A 26,309-nucleotide genomic window follows, 5' to 3' on the forward strand; every position below is an offset into this window, starting at 1 on the left:
TATTTTTTCTATATATATATACGAAATAAATACCGACTTAAAATAAATACCGACTTATAAATAAAATTTACATATAACAACTGTTAAATCTGATAGAAACACAATATTTCTTCAATTTTGCGAGACGCCGGGCCAGAACACGCAATAAGATACACGTTTCGTCTGGATAAGACTAAGCAATGGCGCTCAATCAAAAACAATCAAATTAAAGGCTTAAGTAATCAATAAAAATATTAAAAAATTAAAAACTAAAAACCAAAAATTTTAAAATAGTGTAGCCGAATCTAGCTAGAGACTAAAACTGCATTATAGTACAGATAACCGATTGAATTGAATAATATTCACATTTCACATTTCATTAAGTAAGGGATGGAAATAAGCAGTAAATGGTCATATCCATTATCTTTATGTACTGGTGAAACCCCTTGTATGCGTGTAAATGAGCTAGCTATAATTTTAATTGTAAAAAAAACATTAAACGGATGATGTCACATATTGTTTGTAAAATTCTACATAACAGTAACGCTGTTTTTGCTAAATATTGTCTGAATAGTTGTTGGTTTGCGGCATGTACATTCCCCGTAACGAGGCGAAAGAAATTCAAAACATATCTCATATTGATCTATCTTTATTACCATTTTTTTTTATAAACTATAGGTACACATTTGAATTAAATCAACATAATTATATATAGTATAATTTACTATGAAGTAAACCCGTTGGGCATGCGCTGGCTGGGTACTGACACCTGCGTCTTCATAACAAAGTATGTACAAACAACATCATATAATTGCATTGGGCCATTCCAGATAATATCTGCTAAAGGGAGATGGATGGTCCTTTCTGAGGGGTGTAAAGTTTATATATCTGAGGGGTGATACATACACTTATATGCAAAAAACTCCTGATGATATTGCAGCAGCAAATACTTAAAAATAATTACATCTGAGGGGTAACAAAAATGCCTATATCAGATCTTAGGGGTGCTTTGAAATGTTTACAGTTTGGTATCATGCATTATCTGGTATGGTATTTAAAATTCAGATGGGTCCAATCCTTGCAGTAAAAAATTCTGATAGGTATTTTTTCCCAATGAAAGCCCATCCACGGGCGTATGACATTTGCGCCGATTTTGAAAATTTGCATTCTTTCATTTGCGCCGATTTCATTTTGACATTTGCGCCGATTTTATATTTTCTACTAATTGGATTTACAGGTAAGTTATACAGGTAAGTTTATACTTTTACCAAAAACTAGAGATGACGTCCATACCGCTACTGGTTTCATGGTAATTGAGACAAATAAGTCGGAAAAGTTCCTACTAGCCAATGACCGCGAGAAATGTATACTTCTTTTTTCTTCACACCTGAATCTTGTTTGTCTCTGCAACGATATGTCGTCAATTTTTATAGATGGAAGTCCGAACTTTTAAGTGTTGTCCGAAGTACTTTTACCAATTATATACGTTACACGACTGTAAGAATGGCAATTATGTTCCTCCGTTATGTATGCCCTCTTGCCATCAAAAGACGAAGAGTGTTACGAAATCATGTGGAAAATGTTTTGTGATCTATTCAGTCAAAACAACTTTCCTTTGTGCCTAATGTTATACATATAGATTTCGAACAAGCAATGCGTAATGCAATTATGCATGCTTTCCCACAATGTAAAATAGATTGCTGCCGTTTCCATGCATCTTGCTCAGAGTTGGTGGAGGAAAATCCAGACTGTTAGGCTGAGTACTGATTACAAAGACAAATCCACTGAGATAGGTAAATGGTTATCCTAATTTTTCGGGTTACCTTTTCTTCCCCCAAATGAAGTTGAGGACGGCTTCATGTCCGATGCTCCTTCTGATGACAAATGCCATACATTCTTAGACTACGTACTAAGTACACATATATGCACAACGTAACGCTATCCACCTCAATTCTGGGCAGCTGCACCCGTTGAGAACTGCAAGAGGACGAATAACGTTCCAGAATTTTTTCATTCTCATTACAACGAGCAATTTTATTCTCACCATCCCAACATATATGTTTTTATGGATGTTATCAAGAAAATCCAGGCCGTTACATATGTAAAAATGCGAACTCTAGACATGCCAGCATCTGTTCGCAAGCCAGACAAAGAAAAGATGGACTTTGTTATCGACAAGTATGCCAAATACAGAAATGACGAAATAACAAGAAAGGAATACATAAGATGTGTTGCCTACAAATACTCTGCAAGAACAGACTTATAATTTTAATGTTTTCCGTTTTTATGAATTTAATTCGTCTCGAAATCCTATTTCCACCTCCCTGTGGTTAGCAGGGGACAACAGTTGTATACATGTTATGATTGACAATTCATAAAATGTGTTCAACTGCCTAACGGAAGAGGTCTTTAATGAAAAATAAAAAAAAAAGAGTTGTCTCATTGACATATTCTTATATATTTTCTGTAGTTTACCTGTATTTTACCTGTATTTTACCTGTATTTACCTGTAAAAAAATCGGCGCAAATGAAGTGCAAATCGGCGCAAATGCAAAACGCCGCCATCCACCCAATATAAACAGAAACTCTACATCTGATAGGTCTTAATTTTAAGATCTGATAGGTAGTTTTTCATGATGTTTTTTTCTGATACGTATAAAAAAAATTCTCCTCATCCATCCCCACCTGTCAGAAATTAACTGGAATGGCCCATTGAAACGACGATGTTACAAATATTTTTTTAAAAGTTTAAAAATTATAATAACGTCAAAATACCGTTTATCGTAAATTGCATCGCAACAATTTCATCTGTATAATAAAATTGAGAAGTGAAATGGGGAACGTGTCAAAGAGACAACAACCGCATCCGGAGGCATCCTTCAGCTGGCCCCTAAACCAATATATATTCTAGTTCAGTGACAATGAACGCCATACTAAACTCCAAATTGTACACAAGAAACTAAGGTTAAAAATAATACAAGACTGCCAAAGGTCAGAGAAATTGTTCATGAAATCTCAACCCTGCCCCACACCTCTAGCCAATAAAGAAAAGTAAACGCATAAGAATACGCACATTACAATTCAGTTCAAGAGAAGTCCGAGTCTGATGTCAAAAGATGTAACCAAAGAAAATAAACAAAATGACAATAATACATATATAACATCGGACTACTAGCAATTAACTGACATGCTAGCTCCAGACTTTCATTAAACTGATTGAAAGATTATTTCTTCATCATATGAATATGAGGCATAATCCTTCCCGTGAGGGGTTTATTATCATACCATCATAACATATATGAGAAGAACATAACCCGTGTCATGCCAACAACTGGTTTTTAAATAATGTGTTTAGTTCATACATAGATCTTTATTACTGGAAATCTACATTAGTTTCTTTCAAAACGAATTATATCAAAATTAAAATCATCATCAGTCATGTTATATTTGTCTAATCTTTTATAAGACTTGAGACAAACTCTTTCACCATCAGAAGTAAACAATCTACCTAAATGAATAAAACTATTTCTTGTTAATTGATATGAATGTCATACATTTATGGTGTCTTTATTATTAAAATAACTTATCTTGTGCGTATTTCTTTAAGTTTGATTTTTCGATCTGTGTTGGTATGCAGTGAAACATATTTCCCTGCCAAGGTATCTCATAAATATATAATCTTTTGAACTGTCTTTGCATTAGCATTATGGACAAAATGTGTGATTTTTTTCTCCCTTCTGTGACCCTGATTTGGTGAAAAAAATCTATGTTAATCTATTCTACATAATTTCTCTTAAACTTTTATCAGCTGGCAGACTGCTGTATTAGCCTTTTTATTCTACATGAAAGGCTTCACACAATATTTTAGAGCCATGTTACTTTTTAGTTTATGGTATCTTTCAAATAAGTCATTTGGAAGCGTACTGATGATAATTTAGTTTGGATAAACATGTATTTGTAGTTATGAATTCTTCTGGACATTTGCCTCAGTGGCAGACATACCTGATCTTCTTATTTCATACAGAACCTGTATACGACCTGTTGTACTGCGAAATGTCTTCTTTGAACGAATGATTTACATTTGTTAGTGGCGATCGAAATGCATTGCGGGAATGATTAAGTCAATTAATAAAAAGAAATGATTGAAAAATAATTGGTCCCACCTAAAAAAGCTGCCGATTCAAATTCTGATTTCCCTGTGTCCGTTTTGGTGTAAATGAAATATCTTGGTTCTGCCAAGTTTACTTTGTTGTTGTTGAAAATTGTATTCGTTACATGTTTAGAAAGGGGTGTCGCCTAAAAAAAAAGTACAACAAATTACAGACTGTTGTATTCAAAAGCTTTGAAGTGACTATACAATTTATATATTGCTTAGAAAGTTAATGAGTGTAACTGTCCCTCTGGTATATTTCGTCCCTCTTTTAGTGGCAGCAATAATTGATTAATATTCCAATTTCATAAATTTATTAAGATAAATAAAAACAATATGTCTCTAATCACAGGGTGAAATACGGATTTGACAAAAAGACTATATTCGTAATGTTTTGGAATTTTTATTAGTTATATTTGAGAATGTCAGAAAATACAGAACCTACAGACATCATCAATCTATCCTTGTCTTTTGCAGTTAAAAATCTGTTCATGTCCGAATTAGAGCCGATAGCACAGAAGTAAACAGTCCGTACTTCTTTCTGTTTCTTTAAGATTCCAGAACAGAACATGTACCATTTAAAATTACCTGAAATAAAAATGTATTTGAATGTTGAAATATCATTGGACTGTAAGAAATAATTGTTTGAATCATATAAATAAATATTAAGAATACGATCAGATAACCTTAAAACATGCCATATAAATATCAGAGTGTATGTTTTGCTTGATTGCGATCAAACATTTCTCAAATGTTAAAAGATGCGACGACAACATGTGTTTCGAACATGAATAAACATCTCCTTTTGCATGATAAGATATGTTTATCCAATGGAAAATTTGCAACCATTTCAAATATCTAATGATTCAACAATAAGGCAATTACCATTTACCAAGAAATGTATAAAACGCTGAAAAAGATTAATAAAATGACAATGAACACACAGAAAGGGGACAAGCCATAATAGTATGATAACATTGATTGAAATGTTATATGTGTCTGAATAATTAAATCAATTATAAGACTTTTAAGTAGGGGCATTAAGGCCTGGTTTGGTCAAAGCAAATAAAATGTTAGATAACAATTTCAAATTGGCACATAATGTTTAGAAATGCATAGGGCCTAGAAATATTAATGAAAAACATTAAGATTTGTATCTAATGACGTCACAATTATGTCATAATATGTACTGTTTTCACCCCAAAAAAAATGAAAAATTCAGAATGTATGCAGTTTTCTATCTTTATATTCGTTGTGGAAACAGCGTGCGCAGCCAAGAAACAACAAAATGATTTAACAGAAGTTTTATTATAACTATTGACATATTCTCATCACATAAAAAATATACTCTTGATGAAAAACAAGGAAAATCCCTAAATTTTACGAAACATGCAAATCAAGTCATGATTTGTTGCCATGGTTACTTGTTCCCTGTCAATTTTTTTTTCTTTTTGAATAGCTTGAACCTAAGGCAAGTTTTCAGTTACTTTAGAATATGTATGATTACTTTTATATTTGCAGTATTTTTTTGGCCAAATTAAGAATTCTGTACTTTAATGGTGTCGCAATAATTGTCTATCATCAATTCAAATGCCATATGCTAAGGGAATGCAGACAAGTCAAAGTTTTTAAACCGAATATAAGGCTTACTGCATAATTTGTCTAAACACACAGTCAACTTACTTGTATTTGAATTAGCTATGCAATATTTGTTCTTCAACAGTCTGCCAATATTATCTACTTTCAAAAATTGGTTTGTGAAACGTCCATGACGAATATGACAGGTAAAAGCACCTTTGAATTTGACATTTTTAACTACAATGAAATAAGAATAATAAGAAGCAACGTCGATTGTAAATAAGACAGAAACTAAATCATACACGTAAACAAATTAAAACAAAAACGTGACACTTTCCGTTTTGAGAAGATCATGGTATACACATTGTTTCATAATACTGATACTGTCGCAATGTAAGTGATGATTATATAATTCATAAGGCAAGACAGCGAGTAATATATCAAAAATGTTATAAAAAAGTAAAAATCACAAATATACTTAACTCCGGGGAAAATTCAAAATGATCGAGAAAATAAATTCTTGGTTGTAACTTTGTTTTTTCTACTTAACACGTATATCTCTTTATTATGCTTTGATCATACATATAGTGCTGTACCAAATGGTGTTTTGTTGGTAATACTCTGATGGTTTTATTGTCAATACCATCAAAATTGTCCTATTTTACAGGTTTATGGTAGCCATATTTTGATATTTTGAACAACTGTTTACTCGATAAAGTACCTGTTCTCTCAGCTCATTACACAATCGTGTATAATTTAACACATTTCAATGCTACATGTAGTACCTCAATTCTAAGATAAAGAAAACAACGTAAGAGATATTGCAAGACACTCTTCATTGGTCTAATTTCTCAACACTTCATACAATAGAAAATTCCTCATTCAATATGTTCATATACTATTGCAAATTTGAATTTTGAAAATCTTTGATACCATGTAACTGCGAAAGATTTTTTTGGAATTAATGCACATGATATGATACAACAATTTGTAATAATGAAAAATGAAAAATAAATGCAACTTTTTATTATTGCGCTGTTTATAACTTTTCCTTTTTCGCATTAATTATATTTCATCATGATCTTTTATCATTCACATTTATGTTTCAGAGTTTATATCGTGTCTATATTGTCTGTATTTTCACATTACAAATTGTTTTGTCAGATTATCAAAAAGCTATTTAAAACTTAGAACAGACCTAATCTTTTACAGAAACGTCGATCCATCAAAATGAACAAAAAAATGTGTTTACTCAAAAAGAATAATAAATAAAAACATCCTTTCATATTATAAAAATAAACAAGATACGATTGTCTACAATTTATACATAAAAAAATTAGCGTGGATGTATATTGTTTTTGGTGCTTCTTTGTTGTATAGTTTGCAATAAAACCTATGCCTATGATCCGGTTTTGTATTTCAATTCATTTGTACAACAAAAGTACACATTCATCACAACTCTTTCAAACGGAATTTCTACTATTACTTCCCTAAATTCTTTGTTAATTATCTGTACAAAAATCTGCACTTTACACACGATTACTGTGTTAATAAGACGATACGATACGCCTTTGTACTCGTTCGCTCCTCTACAGGTTGATTTATTTAGTTTATAAAAATGAAAGATCAGTTAAGTTCAGATTAACTTAATCTTTGATATTAAGATTTTGATATATTAATCAATATTACTCCATCATTAATACTATTAAATATGATAGCTTCAATAACTTCCTTTCCATTCATAGGTAGGCTTGATAATTGTTTTTATCATATATTTAGAAGTACAAATGTAAATACAGGTGTTTTGAATATATATTTAATCCGTATCGCTCAAATTTGTTCTCATTTTATCTCACTCATATAGGATTTATCACATCCAAACTTTAAGGCCTGGCTTTGGCCCAAGAAAATAAGTTTGATATTTTTTTCAAATTGGAATATAATGTTGAGAAATGCATAGGGTCAAGAAATAAAAATGGAAAACATTAAGGTTTACGTCACAATTAAGTCATAATATGTACTGTTTTAACAAAAACGATGAAAAATGCAGAGTTTTTGTAATTTTCTATCTGTATTTCCGTTGTGAAAACATCGAAAGAAACCAAAAAACAAAATAATTTAACAGAAGCTTTATTATACCTATTGACAAAATCTCACCAAATATAAAGTTGTTTTTTGAGTGCGCACATACTTTTTCAATTTAAAATACACTTAAAGTTTGATGAAAAACAAGCAAAATCATGAAATTTTACAAAATATGCAAATTAAGTCATGATTTGTTGCCATGGTAACTTGTTCAATGTCCAAAATTGTTTTGTTTTTCTGAATACCTTGTACCTTAGTCAAGTTTACAGTTATTTAAACTTAACGTAACGGTACCCAAATTGCAACGAGTACCCAAATTGCACCTATTTAGCAAAAATAGCTGTGAAAATCTTACAAGATTTCCTAGAGACTATACAAGTTGTATTTGTATGATCCGATAGTATGCACGTCTTTCAACATAGGTAAATATATTTAGATATATACACAAAACGTTAACAGTATTTATCAACAGATGAAGTGTTTACTGAAAAAGCAAAATGTCATCAAAACGTCATCTTTTTAAAATTAGCAAGTACAATATGTTTTAAGTATCCATTTCTTTAAAAAAAAAAAAAGAGGAAGCATGGACAAATATCCAATTGTTCAAAATATTTGAAAAAAAAATAAACAAAAGCTTTGTTACTCGACTTTTGACGATGCAAATTTAAGCATGGATGCAATTTGGGTACTCCTCATTACAGAATCATTGATGGTTTGGAGGTTAGTTCAGACCAATTTTTCTATGATTCAAATTGAATTGAAAATCAAATTGGTGTACCTATATAATAAAGAAGGATACGGCTAAAAAATAAACACAAAATGGAAATGTTTGGCTTGATCATAAAAAAACGTAGTTGAAAAAACTGTCAAAATAGGTGCAAGTTGGGTACCGTGACGTATGTATGATAACTTTTAAATTTGCAGTAATATTTGGGCCAAGTAAGGGCCTTATTGCCCCTACTCCTTTCTTCTTTATGACAGTAGTGATTTCAACTACATGTGCATGAGGCTTCTTAAGAAATGTTTTTCCTCAAAGACACGGTCATTAGGACGTGACTGCATTTATCGAATGACGTCATACGTCGAACTTTCATATTATTCAGGCGCACAAAATGCAACCATAAAAAAGAACTCAAAGAAATATCATACAAAACACAAAAATACCATAAACAAAATATTTCTATGAACAGCAAGAGGTAAAAGGTAATTTAGGTGCTTCGGATGAATAACTATGCAGTTCTTTAATATTTTAAAGAAAACTTGTTATTGATCTCTTCAAAATCATGTTAGCTAGGATACTACAGATACAGTTAAGTCGGCTTCATATCTTGACTTACATCTAGAAATTGACAATGAGGGTCGGTTGAAGACAAAACTTTACGACAAAAGAGATGATTTCAGCTTTCCAATTGTGAACTTTCCATTTCTAAGTAGCAACATTCCAGCAGCACCTGTATACGGGGTATATATCTCCCAATTGATACGATATTCCCGTGCTTGCATTTCCTATCATGATTTTCTTGATAGAGGGTTACTGCTCACAAGGAAGCTATTAAACCAAGAGTTCCAAATGGTGAAGTTGAAATCATCCCTTCGTAAATTTTACGGACGCCATCACGAGTTGGTTGACCGTTATGGAATAACCGTTTCACAAATGATATCGGATATGTTCCTTACGTCGTAACTACAATCCCCTTCCTTTTCATGAATTTGACCTACCGAATTAGACTATTTACCGGATTTGTAATCACATAAGCAACATGACGGGTGCCGCATGTGGAGCAGGATCTGCTTACCCTTCCGGAGCACCTGAGATCACCCCTAGTTTTTGGTGGGGTTCGTGTTGTTTATTCTTTAGTTTTCTATGTTGTGTCATGTGTACTATTGTTTTCTGTTTGTCTTTTTCATTTTTAGCCATGGCGTTGTCAGTTTGTTTTAGATTTACGAGTTTGACTGTCCCTTTGGTATCTTTCGTCCCTCTTTTATTACCACTGGGTCGATGTCTCTGCTGGTGGACATTTTGTCCCCGAGGACATCATCCGCCCAGTAGCAAAAACTACAATTGCATGAACTCACGAAGAACTAACAGGAAACTGGCTCGGACGTCGCCCAGTATAAAAAGGTCCGAAACAGACGTCACTATGGACACGGTGTCGTCTGATACGGCAGGTGCCCCCTCATCACCAGACATGACAAATATCCCAAACACGACCCACTCAGATCATCGTCCTAGTGACAACAGCAATATTACACATATACAGCCTTGTTCAGTTCTCCTTAAAGACATTTTGGTTTTTGATGACACAGTACAACACTGTCGCATTTCAAAATGTGAGACCAAAGGCTGCAAAACTTGTGCTATTTTAATTACAGATGCTGAATTCACTAGCAATTTGACCAAGAAGTCATATTTTACCAGAAGTTACGATGATCTGAATTGTAAATCGATAAATGTCGTCTACGGATTAGAGTGCAACCTTTGCGGACTGGTATACGTCAGTGAAACGAAAGGAAAGCTAAAACAAACGTATGTGCGGTCATAGATCAGACATTAACCTCAATGCTAACGACATTCTATACCAGCATTTCAATCAGCCGATCATTCCATCGTTTTTATGACAGTTCGAATTATCGAAAAAATATACCATAGCTCGAACAATCCTAATCTTTCAACGGTTCTCCGTAGACAAAAAGAAGACTACTGGATTAGACAATTGGGAACTGCAACACCGTATGGCTGCAATGACAAAATTGATGGTATAGGTATTCTATCTAGTCCTTCGTGTAACTCGGTGAATGTGATGAATATTTTCAACTCGACTCCTCGACGTAGACGTAGTCATGGCCATCGTCATTATACATCACCCTCTCTGCATGATGTCTCTTTTAATGACTTGCTGCCATGCATACAAAAACCATTAGGTATTCATCACATTCGCACGAAACTTTATTCATTACCTCTTTCAAAACTTCATTCTCTGTTCAATTTATGTTTGGAATCCACTGTTACAAACCCTCATTCAAACCAATACAAACTACAAGCTATAATTTCGGATATTGCTAGTCACAGACTTTACAAGCCAATTCGCATTGGAAGAGATAAAAAAGAGAAAAGATCCTTTTTAAATATTTCCTTTGCCAACAAAGGTCTCGATGGCGTCAACCTAGGCAATATCCTTCATTTTAAATTAGTTCAATCGAAAATACCTCCTTATTTCAAAGACCAGTCTGTACCAATAATTTATTATACTTATACCAAACCTATTGCAACTAAAGTTTTCAATTACAAACGCGTTTTGCAGGATCTCGATATTGACGACTTCAAGTCTAAACCTCCTGATTGCACTTGTGCCAGTTCCCAATTTACATATAATCCTGCTGGCCACGTTATTACCGGTGACCTAAACATTGTTAATAACACTTCTCTACGAAACGTGTTATCGAAAGGTCCGAAATATCGTGAGCCTAAATCCATCAATTGGAAATACAACTTTAAAATTTTGATGGATTCAGTCGAGGATTATGCCAGGCAATGGGCTAAGCGCGAGAAGGAAGACGTAGACACTCTATCCGAATGGATTAAGGCAGTGAGGTCGTTTATACAAATCAGAATTAAGAAACTGAATGGGTCCATCAATGCCCATGCTACGTCAATCTTCAAAGATCCAAATGTTGCTAAACACCTATCTGACCTCCATGATAAATATGTTGTTGTCCCCGCAGACAAAGCCTCAAATAATATCGTTTTTGTCTGTAAAAGTCATTACGTTAATTGCTTGATAAACGAATTAGGTATAGACAATTCACTTGGAAACCCAACATATACCCTCACGACACTTACCAAAGAGGAAATCCTGGATAATCATAGGTCTTTGTTCCTTTGGTATTTCAACTAAAGATGAAGAACTGGATCTTCCATCGCTGTATTGGATACCTAAACTACATAAGTGTCCTTACAAGCAACGGTATATTGCTGGGTCTTCCAAGTGCTCCACGAAACCCCTTTCTAAATTATTAACATCAATTTTATCAGCAATCAAAGACGGGCTTCAAAGTTATTGTGAAACTGCCTATTCTAGAGGCGGCGTGAATCAGATGTGGATACTTAAAAATTCCAAAGATCTTTTAGAGTACATACAATCTAACTCTCTTTCATCTTGTAACAGTATTAAAACATTTGACTTTTCTACTCTTTACACAAGTATTCCACATTCCAAACTAAAAGACAAATTAAAAGAGTTGGTATTACTTTGCTTCATAAAAAAGAATGGCCAACGTAGATACAAGTATCTTGTCTTAGGGAGGAATAAATCCTACTTTGTAAAGAATCATTCTGATTCAAACAAAAAATTCTCTGAAACCGATATTATCAAGATGCTTGATTTCTTGATGGACAACATATTTATTACGTTCGGAGGACGTGTTTTTCAACAGACTGTCGGCATCCCAATGGGAACAAACTGTGCCCCTCTACTTGCTGACTTGTTTCTTTATTATTATGAGGCTGACTTCATGCAGGAACTTCTTAGGAAGAAAGATAAGAAGTTAGCAATATCTTTTAACTCTACTTTCCGCTATATAGATGACGTTCTTTCACTAAACAATTCAAAATTTGGTGACTATGTGGATCGCATCTATCCCATCGAATTGGAGATAAAGGATACTACAGATACAGTTAAGTCGGCTTCATATCTTGACTTACATCTAGAAATTGACAATGAGGGTCGGTTGAAGACAAAACTTTACGACAAAAGAGATGATTTCAGCTTTCCAATTGTGAACTTTCCATTTCTAAGTAGCAACATTCAAGCAGCACCTGCATACGGGGTATATATTTCCCAATTGATACGATATTCCCGTGCTTGCATTTCCTATCATGATTTTCTTGATAGAGGGTTACTGCTCACAAGGAAGCTATTAAACCAAGAGTTCCAAATGGTGAAGTTGAAATCATCCCTTCGTAAATTTTACGGACGTCATCACGAGTTGGTTGACCGTTATGGAATAACCGTTTCACAAATGATATCGGATATGTTCCTTACGTCGTCACTACAATCCCCTTCCTTTTCATGAATTTGACCTACCGAATTAGACTATTTACCGGATTTGGAATCACATAAGCAACACGACGGGTACCGCATGTGGAGCAGGATCTGCTTACCCTTCCGGAGCACCTGAGATCACCCCTAGTTTTTGGTGGGGTTCGTGTTGTTTATTCTTTAGTTTTCTATGTTGTGTCATGTGTACTATTGTTTTCTGTTTGTCTTTTTCATTTTTAGCCATGGCGTTGTCAGTTTGTTTTAGATTTACGAGTTTGACTGTCCATTTGGTATCTTTCGTCCCTCTTTTAACTATTCCATTAAATTTTTGTTATCAATTTTTTGTTTAAAAAAAAAATATCTTATAAGCAGGTAACGTTTCTTTTTTGCCTAGTATATTAGTATAGTGTGTACTTTCATTTATAAGAGTAACTTCATCACGCTTAACGCGGAAACTATTGTAGTGCAGGTACGCAATTACCTTATAATGTTATGTAGATTTAACGAAAATGATCGGAGTATAGCAAACAACTTCCCTTACGGTAGTTTCCTTGATTAACTGTTGCTTCACGGTGTTTCAAAACATCAACTTCCCAGAAATCTTTTCCTTGAATTGATATATAAATATAGTTTACATATAACAAGTACACTAAAAGAAGGAGTATTTACATAATATCAGTTATACATTTATTTACTTAATATGGAAAAACAGGTAATTTATTATTATATTGTACTTATAGTGAGACATAATTCATTAATTTGATTTAATTTGCATCCAAAAAAAATGAGAAAAAAATAATGATATGTAAAATGTCAGACGTTTCTGTATGTTCAATCATTATTACTCGTGATGATTCAGTATCTTATTTTAAATCACGACTCATGAACACACTTGAATTGTGACTATAAGTTAAAGAAAACGCCAATACTTGGACTTTTTTTCGCGTATAGACAGTTGTGAAATAATCCCACAAGCTAAGTTTTCGACTTCGCGTTTTCGACTTCGTGCTTTCGCATTTTCGATCTATAGAATATGAAAGGCGAAAACGCGAAATGGCCTTAACCGGCCACCATAGGTTTCAGATTTGGTCGCCAAAGGTTCTCAACGCCTGGGTCAAATTTGTGTATTACGAATAAATAGTATAGGACATAACCTTGTGTGTTGATTTTAATGTTGAATACCGAAACTTTCTATATTTTCTTCTCGTACAACTGCATGTGCTTTATTCTTTTGTTCTGTCTAAATCCCAACTGGAACTGAGGCTTCTGACAAACTGGGTGAGCGTTAAATCACTGTTATGGATAGCCGATGACAACCTAGTTTTAACAAGGTAAATGATTCATTATTTATTATCAACATAAATATTGCGGTTCTCAACGATGTTATGAAAATGAAACTCTTTTCTTTTTTGTCTAGGAATCGAAAGTTCTGTTTCGGAGTAGATCAATGGACACAGACGCACATCTATTCAGTATATTTTCTACAAATGGAGAACATTTTATAAGAAAGCCCAACATATTGAACGATGACGAGGAAAACTTCAAGTAATGCTCAATTATAATATCACTTATGCTTATTCGTATTTATTATATATATTATCCAATTGTCAATCTTCGAATGAGGTGTGGGTTGTTATATATAAAAATTTAAAAAGAAATAGTTGTTTCGCATCACGGTGCGGAGCTATTAGCTTCAGTCGAAATACACGCCATCTTGAATTAATAACTTATCCCATGTGTGTTCTGGTTAGTTGCTCTATTATGCAGTAGAGATACATCAACAGCTATTGGCTTAACTGAGATAATGAATTACAGACTTTTCTCGTTTCAGGATAAGACATCAAATTATGTAAAATTAACTATGTATATTCCAGGTCCGATCAACTGTCATTATTTTTTGTTCATTTTATGCATAAATTGCACACTGAAATTTAATATTGAAATATCAATTATTAATACGTATTTGTTTGCTTTGTTAATCTACAATATGCAGAATTTGTTTTGCTAAACAATCATGTTCCTATACAATATTTATAAAATTGCATTATCTGAATTTTTAACGTCTGCCAATCTAGGATCACCTCCAGAGTCGTGTCTATTTGTGAATGTTTTGTTTTGTTTTTCGATACCACATGCACACACATTTCTTTAAATTATGATAGAACGAAGCAGCCCATATCTTTCTAAAGGCTCAAACGTGTGTGTCTATTAATATTATTGTACTTTTATCTTTACGTATACATTTGTGGTCACTTAACCCCTGTCTTACTTCCGTTACACATGGTGTTGTCCGTATAAACAAATACTAGACTGTGTATTATGTTTTTTCTACATTTTAGAGACGATGACCGACTCATTGCTTTAAATGGACAGTCAATAAGCCATTTTGATCATGTTAATATTGTTGAAATGTTAAAAGAAGTGTTAGATTTTTCCGAGGAAGACAGATGTATAACCTTGGTAAGTAAATTCAAAATCTGTCCCTCTCTCTCTCTATTATTTGCATATTCACTAGTAGATAAAATAAAGGTTTACAATCGTGCCCTCAATGAACATTCAATTGTAATGGTTTTTAAGTTTAAGTAAAATCTTCAATTTAAAGTTTTGTTGTAAAATTTTAAAATTTGGTAAGTATATCCAATGATGTTATAATTAGGTTAGTTAAGCACATCCGGTTTATGTTCCCAAAAGTTCAGATAGCAAATTTATAGTTTAGGGGAGATAACTCTAAAATATAAAGATTTTGGCAGTTGATAACACATGTTATTGTATAACAATATAATATTCCCCACAGAACGTAACCAAAAGTTAGCATGCAATAAATTCTAATATTGCACTAGTGCAATAAATCTTCAAAATTAATGACGTCATCAATGTTTAAATCTTAGTTTAAACCAATTTTTAGTTTCAAATATTATATTGCTATACAATAGAAGGGTTATTGCATGAATATTGGTGAATATTGACCCTCGTAGAACATATATTGCACTCGCAAGCTCGTGCAATATAAAATTCTACTCGGGACAATATTTCCCAATATTCATGCAATAACCCTATATTACAATCTACATACTTTTATGAATTAACATTGAATTAAAAATATCACATTCACATCCAAATAGTTTAATACGGTCCCTTTTAGTGTTCCTGCCCTAGCAAGAAACATCGTCACGATTTGCTATATATTTTCTCTTTATTGACCAGACAGTGGCGATTTTCATTTTTGAGTACTTTGGGACAGTTCTCCATAAATAACATTTTCATTTTTTTCTGTATCATATGAACATAAATATATATACTAGAATTAGCTACTAGTATTGAAATTTACCATCAAGTTTACTCTCCCATTTGGTCACTAATATATTATAAAGTAAACTTGGAATCGATAGTAAATAGCCAAATACAGGCCAGGCCATTTCTAGTATACATGTTTATAGGCCCATGTTCATATAATACATATTTATCGTTTGTTCTGCAGCTAAAATGTTTGTGTTGTTGGACTGGAGTCGCATTGCGGTATATCCAACATTTCTTTTCATGTATAAAACTGCTGATTTATACGAGCTGTTCTGGACATATTTGTATATAAACTTATTGTTTAATATGTAGATTATAGATAGGGAAGAACATGACGGAGATTTAAGAATGATTGAAATTAAGCTATTGGTATACCCACCTACAGGCAAGTATGATATATTTTATGTGCACTTAAAACACGATATAGTATCAGAATTCAAACTTATTCTGCTGTTGTCTGCTTGATGGTCGGGTTGTTGTCGCTTTGACGCATTCCCCATTTCCTTTCTCAATTGTATTAGTCCATATTCTAAGAGACATAATCTAACAGCAAAAAAATGTATTGTTTTATTTTTAATTTTAGTAAACATTCTTGATCAAATATTGTATGTATAACAAAATGAAATGGTTTAATGTTTTTGACTACGTAATATATAATTTCCAGTTCAACTAACTTATAACGTAATTCGAATTCGATTCGCATTAACTAATTCGAATTAGTTTAATTCGTATTCGAAACGTTTTACGCCCTAACGTCAATTCTAATTCGAATTACAATGCGCGTCAAATTTTCCTTACTGTTCAAACGACGTTAACTTTTAATTCATATTCACAAAAGTGTATTTCTAATGCGAATTAGATAATTCGAATTAGCCAATTCGAATCAATTCGAATTAAAAAAGAAGAGTGTGTGAACGCGATTAGCGAATTCGATTCGCATTCGATTCAAATTTTATTCAAATTAAATGCCCGTGTGAACGAGGCATTAGATAAAGAAAATACCAAAGTAGAATTAAAAATAACAATTTCAATAAAAAGACTTGCGAAAAAGAAAACGACGAAAAGACATTAAATAATTATAAAACACTACACAAAAAACAAATAAAAAACTGATCTTCACATAGCGACCAAAAAAGTATCAGTCTCATGACAAGGATGTGAGCGTATATTAAATTAAGTAAAAAAATATGTGTGAAGGAAACGAATTGTTAAAGAGAAGACGCAGACGGAAAGGTATTATACTGAAAGTGTTTTTTTTAATTACAGATATTGACATAGATGCAGGTTCGTATTGATGTATATAATTTTCTCTTATGGTTGGGGCCTGTTATCTATTTCTCGCATGAATAGATAATTCTCGTATCACACTGTCCGGAGTGTGATACGAAAAAGTGATACGAAAAATGCGTTAATTTGATTGGCCAACGAAACCTCCTGAAACGATATTGCGGCATTTTCATTGGCTATTCTTTAGGTCATTGTTGACAGTTAAAGGTCACAATGATGTACATTTCCTCCATTGCAACGGAGATAAGCGATTTCTTCAATAATATAGAAAATACGCACACTTTTCACCTTATTATATATTCTTATTCAAATATTATTACATTCTGAAGCGTACAAAATGTTTAAAAAAGTCTTATGTTGAAGATTGACGACGAACAGGACATATGACGTCACAATGCAGTTATGTTCAAGCGACTGGGTCGACGTTTCGCGGATTTTTTTTATTAAGCACAAAAAGCATGTTTACCATAAGAGAAATAGGTTTCACAACTCGGGAGAATTAGATATCGTTTGATATCAACTCTCTTTATTTAATTTAAATAGTAATAACAAACTCGCCACAGGCTCGTTTATTATTATATTGAAATTAAATAACTCGAGTTGATATCAAGCGATATCTAATTCTCACTCGTTATGAAACCTATAAGTATCTTACTCTTTGAGTTGTATAACTTATGTTAAAACGGATAATGTATTAACAATTTTTAGTTGAAAAAACCTTCACTCAAACGGCTTTCAATCAAATTTAAAATATAAAGATTTCATGCCCAACCACATGCAATCTGCAATAACAGATCTCTTAAGGATTTGTTGCAAAGGTTAATTTAAAAGAGAACACGACAATTTCCAAATAGGGAGTGTCATTTCTAACGATTCTATTCCGTTACAACGCCACTGATTGTCCCTCTTGTTTTACCGTCTTTATATGACTATATACTATGAGCTAGTACTTTAGTTTATACATAAGTGTTATTAAGTATATAGTTACAGATCGAATTTGCATTTCGCTTGATTTCGTATGACCTTCTTACCACAGAAGAATGATTTATGTCATAACAGCAGACGGGAAAGTTTTGTTTTAAAAACACATCTAGATTATTATAATGTTTGGTACAGGAATTAGTATATAACAAACGGTCCAATTTAAAAACAACTGCCGAGAATCTTACTATAGCTAATATTTCTGTTCAATTTCAGGTTTCAATTTTAGATACGTCATTAAACATTTATTCCTGAGTTTTCAACCATATGTATACAATGTCAAATACATACATTCATATGACTGTTATATATCCGAAAGTAGTACAAAATATGTTAAATGTACAGCTGAAAACAAACTAGTCATGGAGTCATTACCACCTGATGTCAAAGACAGAGGTACGTAAAGTCAATAAATCAGAGCTAAAAGAGGGACGATAGATACCAGAGGGACATTCAAACTCATAAATCGAAAAAAAAACTGGCAACGCCATGGCTAAAAATAAAAAGGACAAACAGACAAATAAAAGTACACATGACACAACATAGAAAACTAAAGGATAAGCAACACGAACCCCACCAAAAACTAGGGGTAATCTCAGGTTCTCCGGAAGGGTAAGCAGATTCTGCTCCACATGTGGCACCCGTCGTGTTGCTCGTGTTATAACAAATCCGGTAAATAGTCTAATTCAATAGGTAGCTAACTTATTTTGCTGTCAAACTGATACTGATTTTAGTAAATTTGTATTAATTTGTATGTTTTGGAGTTAAGTGGGGCGTCTATTTCGCTGAACCATCATACATTACTTTTTAGCGACAAGCAGAGATGACCACCCTCTTTGGGTTGGATTTTCTCGCTGTGTTGAAAACCAATAATTGGTGGCCTTCGTTTATTTCTGCTCAGTTATAAGGTTGTCGTCTCTCTGACACGTTCCCGTTTCTATTTCATCTTTGTTGTCAGACAAATGTGTTAAATATATAATTATAATTATATATTTATAAATTCCTTGCATACTTCGAACACTGCCAATTAATCTCAACTTGAGACCAGGGTGCATTCAGTTGACAATATATAAATTACAAACTGTATTTAGGGGACGACCATTTGATATTCTGGGGGGGGGGGGGGGGGGGGCAGGAGGATTTTGAAAATAAATAACTCAGCCTTGATAATTGCAAAAATAAATGGTTTGTTCTTTGGTAGTTTGAAAATAAATGACCTGACTTGGAATGTATGGAAAATAAATAACTCAGCAGGTCTTAAGCTTCTTGGGCCTTCAGCGGTTCCAAAACCCTTCAAAAAAATTTTTGCCTCGCTTCGCTCGGCGAAATATGTTGGACAATACTTTGAAAAAGGCTACGTAGAACCAAACTTAAATACTAGGTACATTGTATGTATGCAATACATGTATATTGGTTGGGTATATCAAGGAAATTATATATTTAAATATACAATTCCTTGGGTATATAAATGATTCTTTTCGAAAGAAAAATATAATATACTTAATCTAATTATACCAATTGTCTTTTATAATATATTATGTATTTGTGTTTCGTTTGTCCTGTCTCGTTATATGTATTATCTTAATATGTTTGTATATATTGTCCTCTTGTACACAAGTATGTGTCTGAGGTTATGAATAAAATCTTGAATCTTAAAATTTTTGCAGGGGATAATGATTAATTTTGATTAAATGATACACAATAACTTGACTGTACATGTATTATTCATAATTAACAAATATTTTTGAAATTGTATGTTTTCGAATATCATAAATATAGTTGTGAAAATGAATAATCAGTTCCTTGCTTTAATGAAAATGAAAAATCTTGCTTCAATAGTGAAGAAAATGAATAATCTGTCCTCTCAGTTTACAAAAATAAATAACCGATCAAAAACAAATCCTCCTGGCCCCCCCCCAGAATATCAAATGGTCGTCCCCTTAGTAGACAATACATTATAGAGCAGGTCGTAACAATAGAACATGCATATTAATTTAAAAAGTGTTGCTTTAAGATATCATCCATACTAAAAGTATTTGAAATCAATTCCAATGCTCTCTGTTCTGATTTCACAATGTTTTATAGGTGGCTTTACCTTCGCCTGTCAAAATTATTTAGTTTTAAGTGGAGGACAAAATCACCTGAATAACACGTATGTATGTATTATACGTGCCGTCAAGAGGCCTGCAGAGGAGGGAAACCCCGAGAAAGGACTATATATCACAGTCAAGAATGAAAAAGACGTACACGCAGAGGTAAATATAGCTTAATCAAATTAGCCTCAAGGATGTTTGCTTGTCATGTTTTGGCATTTTTTGCAGATTTTCGGCCATTCTCCGGTTTTATTCATTTGGATGACTTAAAAAAAAATGCATAATTATAAGCCATCTGTAAAAGTCTTATAAAATCTTTGTTATTTTTTAATAGTTTTTGAGAACTTTAACTTGTCAATGATAAAGCTATGAAAAATCAAGAGAGAACATTTTCCCGCCAAAATTTCAATGGCAAATATATATCGAAAACAAGCACATTGACCTATATATGTTATTTGCTCTTTTTGTTCATTTAAAATAATTACCTATCAATATATACGGGGGGGGGGGGGGGCAAGGGGTTTAACTGTTATGCTGTTATGGGGCAATTTAATTCTTTGTTATCTGTTATTTTGAAAATATATTTGCTGTTAGCTGTTATTGTCTTATTCTTTGTTAGCTGTTATTGGGCTTTTAGTTTTTTTGTTATCTGTTATTGTTATAATGTGTTTGCTGTTAACTGTAATTGAAAATTGGAATGTTAGCATTTTTTTTGACAGTCAATATTCGGTATAAATTGAAGATCATTGGACATTGGGTTCTAACACTACTGATATGTTTTTTCCCGTATTCTGAGAAGAATTCCATTAACATATACCCATCACAGAAGTGAGGTCCAGGACAATTCAAGTATATCTTAGGATTATCCTATGTAATAAATTCCATTTTTTTATGCATGTGTATTTAGAATTATCTTATTTTTTGTATGAGAATAATGTTCCTTTTTTCCCCTACCAACATATTAAATTAAGACAATTCTTAAGTTAGATGGGGTGTCTAAATTATAATCCATAGAACTTTTTAATAATTTGCCAAAATGTAGTTTATATCATGCTTTTTAAAAAATAATAATAAAAAGAATGGGTCACCGGACTTATTTTCATGCTACACAGTGGTTCAAAATTGACAAATTGTGTATAATAGAGCATGAAAACCCTAATTTTCTGCAATAAAACGCAATCTACACAATAGAATTTTGAGATAACACATGAGAAGATGACTTTAATATTATTCTTTCAGTTAAGAAAAAGAAACAAGGGGGTCACTGGACCCGTTTTCTTGTTACATTATAAAATAGGTAAATTCGTAACTCATTCTATCTGCCCTTGCATTTGAGTTGCCTCCCCTTATTTGGCAAAGTTGAAAACAAAATAATCAAACAATAATTTTCTGTTTTTTGTAAAATGCAACCATAAATATGATAAAACATGGAATTTTCTATATCGAAGTGGAAGTTCTTACAAATGAATTACCTAATACTCTAAAAATTTGCACATTCTATTAAAGATCTAGACCTTGTTTTCCGTGGTATTTCCAAATCCAAGATTAAAAGTAAAATTGTGAGCTTAAATGGTCTGTGAGCTCCTATTTTTTTCGACCAATTTGATTTATTTTCTGTAAGGAATAAAATAACAAAAAATATGGCACTTCTGATAGAAACTTCGATTAGGCCTGAGCCACCTTAACCGGAAACTGCAGAGAAACCATATTGCTCACTTGGTACCATTTTATATATTGGTAAGAGACTCAAGAATAAATCAAAATTTGATTCAGGTTTTATCTTTCAATAAACAAAGGCTTCTTACAAAAATTCATGCAAAGATATCAAAAAAAATTAAAAAAAAATAAACCCTAGACTCTAAATGGTAACGGAAAAATGTACACAATTATTTCAAAATTTATCTGTGGAAACTGTCTTTTGATCATAAAAAAAACTGTTTTGGGTTCCGTTAAACTTTATATGACAAAAAGGAAAACATATGGCCAGGAATATCTGAAAAGGATATCAATTAAGGACTAGGTCCTAACAACCACTTAACCTTTTATATAATATGGTACATAGACCCAGCTCTGTGATTCTTTTCAAACCAGAACCAAATGCATTGTACAATGAAAGTTTCAATCATGTACTTGCGTCCAAAGCTGCCATAACTCATTAAAAAAAAAATATCGTTTCAAGCCATTGTTTCCCTACTAAACTATGTATTCTACTTACTAGTACACTTGGTACAATCAAAAACCTGATAAAAAAATGTTCAAATAAGGCCTTTGAAATATTTCATTTACTGTTATATCTGTTTTTGTACATTTTAATTCCTTGTTATCTGTTATGAGCCAAATCAATTTGCTGTTTTGCTGTTATTGGGACCCCCTTGCCCCCCCCCCCCCCCCCCCATATACTAGTGTTATGAAAAGCTTGTTATTTTGAGACTGAGAAGCTTTGCATTTTTTATTTGATATGCAAATATTTCAAAGGCAAATTGTCTATCCTTCGATTTACGCACTGGTATCTTTTTTTAATCCATGCATAAAAAAGAAACACATTTTGCAGTTTGTTAGATGAATGCAAGTAAATTGAATTATTTACTTTTAGTAAGTAAATAATGAGAAAAAAACTGGCGAACTCCCGGAGTAAAACCATTTTAGTTGGAAAGCGGTAAATTGCATACCAATAATCATATTTATAGCTTTATAGAAGAAACTGCATGTGCTTTTTATTTTATTTTAGTAAAACTATAACAAACAAATAAACTTTCATAGGGACTAAATGATTTTAAAAAAAACAGGTTGAGAGTGCATCGAGTTTGCTTTTAGTAACTGCGAGTATTCTTCAAAGCTATATTTTTGTTTTGCATGAGCTTTGATTTGTTAATTATCAATCCTTTTTATTATAGAGTTATATCACAATTTTTATGTACTGATCGCTAATATCTGTTATTTTCTGAAATTTGTTATAAAAATAAGGAGATGTGGTATATAATTGCCAAACAAGAAAACTATCTGCAAATGTCAACTTTTAATCATCGTACGGGATTCAACAACCCTATACCGTACAGTATGGTATAAAAATCCCCGACATGAAAAGCACATAACTATTAAGCAAACCAATTATTTTCAAGTTTTACTTTTTACTGTGATATTCTCCATTTTTCTGTAACTCTTAAATGACATTGTGGTCAATATTTGTTTATAAAAATAAATATATATTTTAGGAATTTCCGCATTCTGACAGAGATGTCGATTTAGAAAAAGCAGATTCGAGATTTTTTATACTTAAAAAAACTCCTAATGGAAAAGAAATGTTTGAATCGTTGGCTTATGAAGGTATACATTTAGTCTTTTCATTTCATTTTTGATCAACAGCCATTTTTAAAAGATTGTTTGTTGCTCAACGTCCAGAGGCAAACATTCCATGCATGTTCAGGACGAGAACAAATAACTATCAAACAATAAGTAGGTCCTGTAATAGATGCCGTCCGCAATGGAATTTATGGAAATTAAGACTGCCACTAGAAAATGATTGTAAACTATATTAAATAGGAACAGAAAGCATTACAACAGGCCACCTACGGACTTCACAAATGGTTGTTCCAAAGGTTTTAACGTGCAATAAGCGTGGCAATCTCTCTACACGAGTCATTGGCTTTTACGTCCCCATTCTATCCAAACGTAGTTGCATACTTGTACATCCCGCACATTTAAACAAACCCCTAAATATGACAAAAACTTCACTGCCGGTTGGAAGAAGACATGCACTGACCATATTGATATTCCCAAATCGTTTTAGAGGCCAGTCATCTTTTCCACATGGAAAAAAATGCTTTGGACTAGTAACCTATATCATGTTTTCTCATTAACCAATATGAATTTCACAAACATATTCACTGAATGAGAGATCCATGCAACATATATATATATATATATAGTAGTTAAGTAAGCAAATCAGCCTACGAGTCTATTCTAGTCATTCATTGTCAATATATAGGTGTGAATAACATTTTTATATTGAGAATATTTGTTAAATTGTCAAAAAAATCATACAAACATACTTTTAGCACTCTTCAAAGTTCGATCTTTGGAAGATTTCTTTTAATCTTGGGATATAAACTCGTAAAAACAATTAATTACTGAGGGGGGACCTTTTTCGGGACGTCGGGATCGTGCGATTTTAAGCTCGGAAATTCGGGATTGACTCATTAGGGTTCCGGGATTTCCTTTTTTGAATTTCGGAATGTCTGGATTTATTTATTTTTTTAAATTTGGGACCCTCGGGATTTCAGGTTTTTAAGCCCCGCCCTTGTATTACTTTTTAAGCCCCCTCCCCCTTGTATTACTTGTTAAGTTGCCTCATCGGTTATCTTCAATAATTGTAAAGAATATTTCTACTGGGTATAAAAAAAATTATTTCAATTATGTTATATTATTTTGTTTTATTAGGGAAATATTTGTCATGGACCAGAAGAGGTATACGGCTCAAACATGTTTCATGTGAAGAAGTTCAGCAACAATGTGGAGATCTAAACAATGACTGCAAATTTGATATTACCAATCATACTTTTATTGGCAACTAACTTGGGTGACAAATGTTTCACATTGTACAGTACAAGTTCATTGTTTAAAATTCAATCTGGATAAGTTTAGGCAACACTTGGTTCCTTACTTTATCAAACATAAAAAAAAATGGTTATAGTCTACATCACATGTGAAGTGTTTTTATATCTTATAATTTCCTTATAAAACAAGAAGAAATGAATAGACAAGATACGAAGTAGAAAAAAGATGGAGGAATATTAGCGAAACATTCTATAGAATATTTATAACTGGGATTGAGTACGTCATATAGATAGGCGTTGTCATCAGTCATTTCCTTTAGTGGATAAACGAGATTTTACCCAGGATTTTCAATAGAAATATTATTTCGACCTTTTTGAACTTTGTGTTCTCTGAAGTATGTATTTCCTAGTCGTATATGTATATATGTTGTGTATATGTATATATGTTGACTGGGATTCAAATGATAAATAAACTCATCAAAGTTACCAGGTTTATGATTGTGTACGCCAGGCACACATTCGTCAACAAAAATACTCACCAGGGGCGCTTGAAACCGTTAATATTTCAAAAAAAGTACAAATTTGAAGACCATTGAGGAACAACAGATCCGAAAGTTTTTGCCAAATACAATTATATTTATTTTGAATAATGTTATATAATATAAAATATTCTGAAATCAAATGCTAAATAAAAATAACAATTTGTTTAAGCATAAATTAAATAGCAGGTATAGGCGAACATAAACATACAGTGGCGATCTCTTCTAACCTCTCATCAAATCTGTCAGAATCTGTCAGGAGAACTGTTCTAGGACAGTATGTAGAACTGTCATCCTGACACTTTTTAGACAATTCTAGCTGGAACCGTTTTAACCTAGAACTGATTTGGTCAGTTCTACCTAGAACTGGTACTGACAGTTCTACCCTAGAACAGTTTTAAGAACTCTTTGTCTTAAAAATTCAAAAACAAAAAAAGAAGACAGAATACTATAATATATATTAAGTTTCAAGTTGATTGGATTTCAACTTCATCAAAAACTACCTCGACCAAAAACTTGAACCTTCAGCGGGACAGACGGACGCAGAGACCAGAAAATATAATGCCCATAAATGGGGCATAAAATTATCTGACATGTTTGCTCAGTTCTGCAGGCGATTCTACGGTTATAACTTATTTAGTCCGTTCTGCTAACAGTTTTATGGTAAGAACTGATTTGGTCAATTTTGCTGACAGTCTGCTGGTGGACGTTTCGTCCCCGAGGTATCG

At 32.7% G+C, this 26,309-nt stretch overlaps 1 protein-coding gene across 1 annotated transcript; it reads left to right on the forward strand.

The window, feature by feature from the left end:
• Nucleotides 1-13,450: 13,450 nt before the first annotated feature.
• LOC134709531 (uncharacterized) lies at nucleotides 13,451-25,437 on the forward strand. Its single transcript, XM_063569689.1, has 9 exons — nucleotides 13,451-13,543; nucleotides 14,249-14,376; nucleotides 15,171-15,291; nucleotides 16,441-16,513; nucleotides 17,395-17,412; nucleotides 18,613-18,792; nucleotides 20,482-20,651; nucleotides 23,702-23,813; nucleotides 24,927-25,437. Exons 1-9 carry the CDS (start codon nucleotides 13,532-13,534, stop codon nucleotides 25,058-25,060), a joined length of 948 nt encoding a protein of 315 aa, XP_063425759.1. The 5' UTR covers nucleotides 13,451-13,531; the 3' UTR covers nucleotides 25,061-25,437.
• The last annotated feature ends 872 nt before the right edge of the window (nucleotides 25,438-26,309 follow it).

This window comes from Mytilus trossulus, chromosome 3 (genome assembly GCF_036588685.1).
Source record: "Mytilus trossulus isolate FHL-02 chromosome 3, PNRI_Mtr1.1.1.hap1, whole genome shotgun sequence".
In the NCBI taxonomy this organism is placed as follows: domain Eukaryota; kingdom Metazoa; phylum Mollusca; class Bivalvia; order Mytilida; family Mytilidae; genus Mytilus; species Mytilus trossulus.

What these genes read in the sequence shown, in the direction of transcription:
- LOC134709531 (XM_063569689.1), top strand. An exon ending in AAGACAGATGTATAACCTTG is followed by an intron (nt 15,292 to 16,440) that starts GTAAGTAAATTC and finishes TTTAATATGTAG; the next exon opens with ATTATAGATAGGGAAGAACA. An exon ending in AAAAAGACGTACACGCAGAG is followed by an intron (nt 20,652 to 23,701) that starts GTAAATATAGCT and finishes TATATATTTTAG; the next exon opens with GAATTTCCGCATTCTGACAG.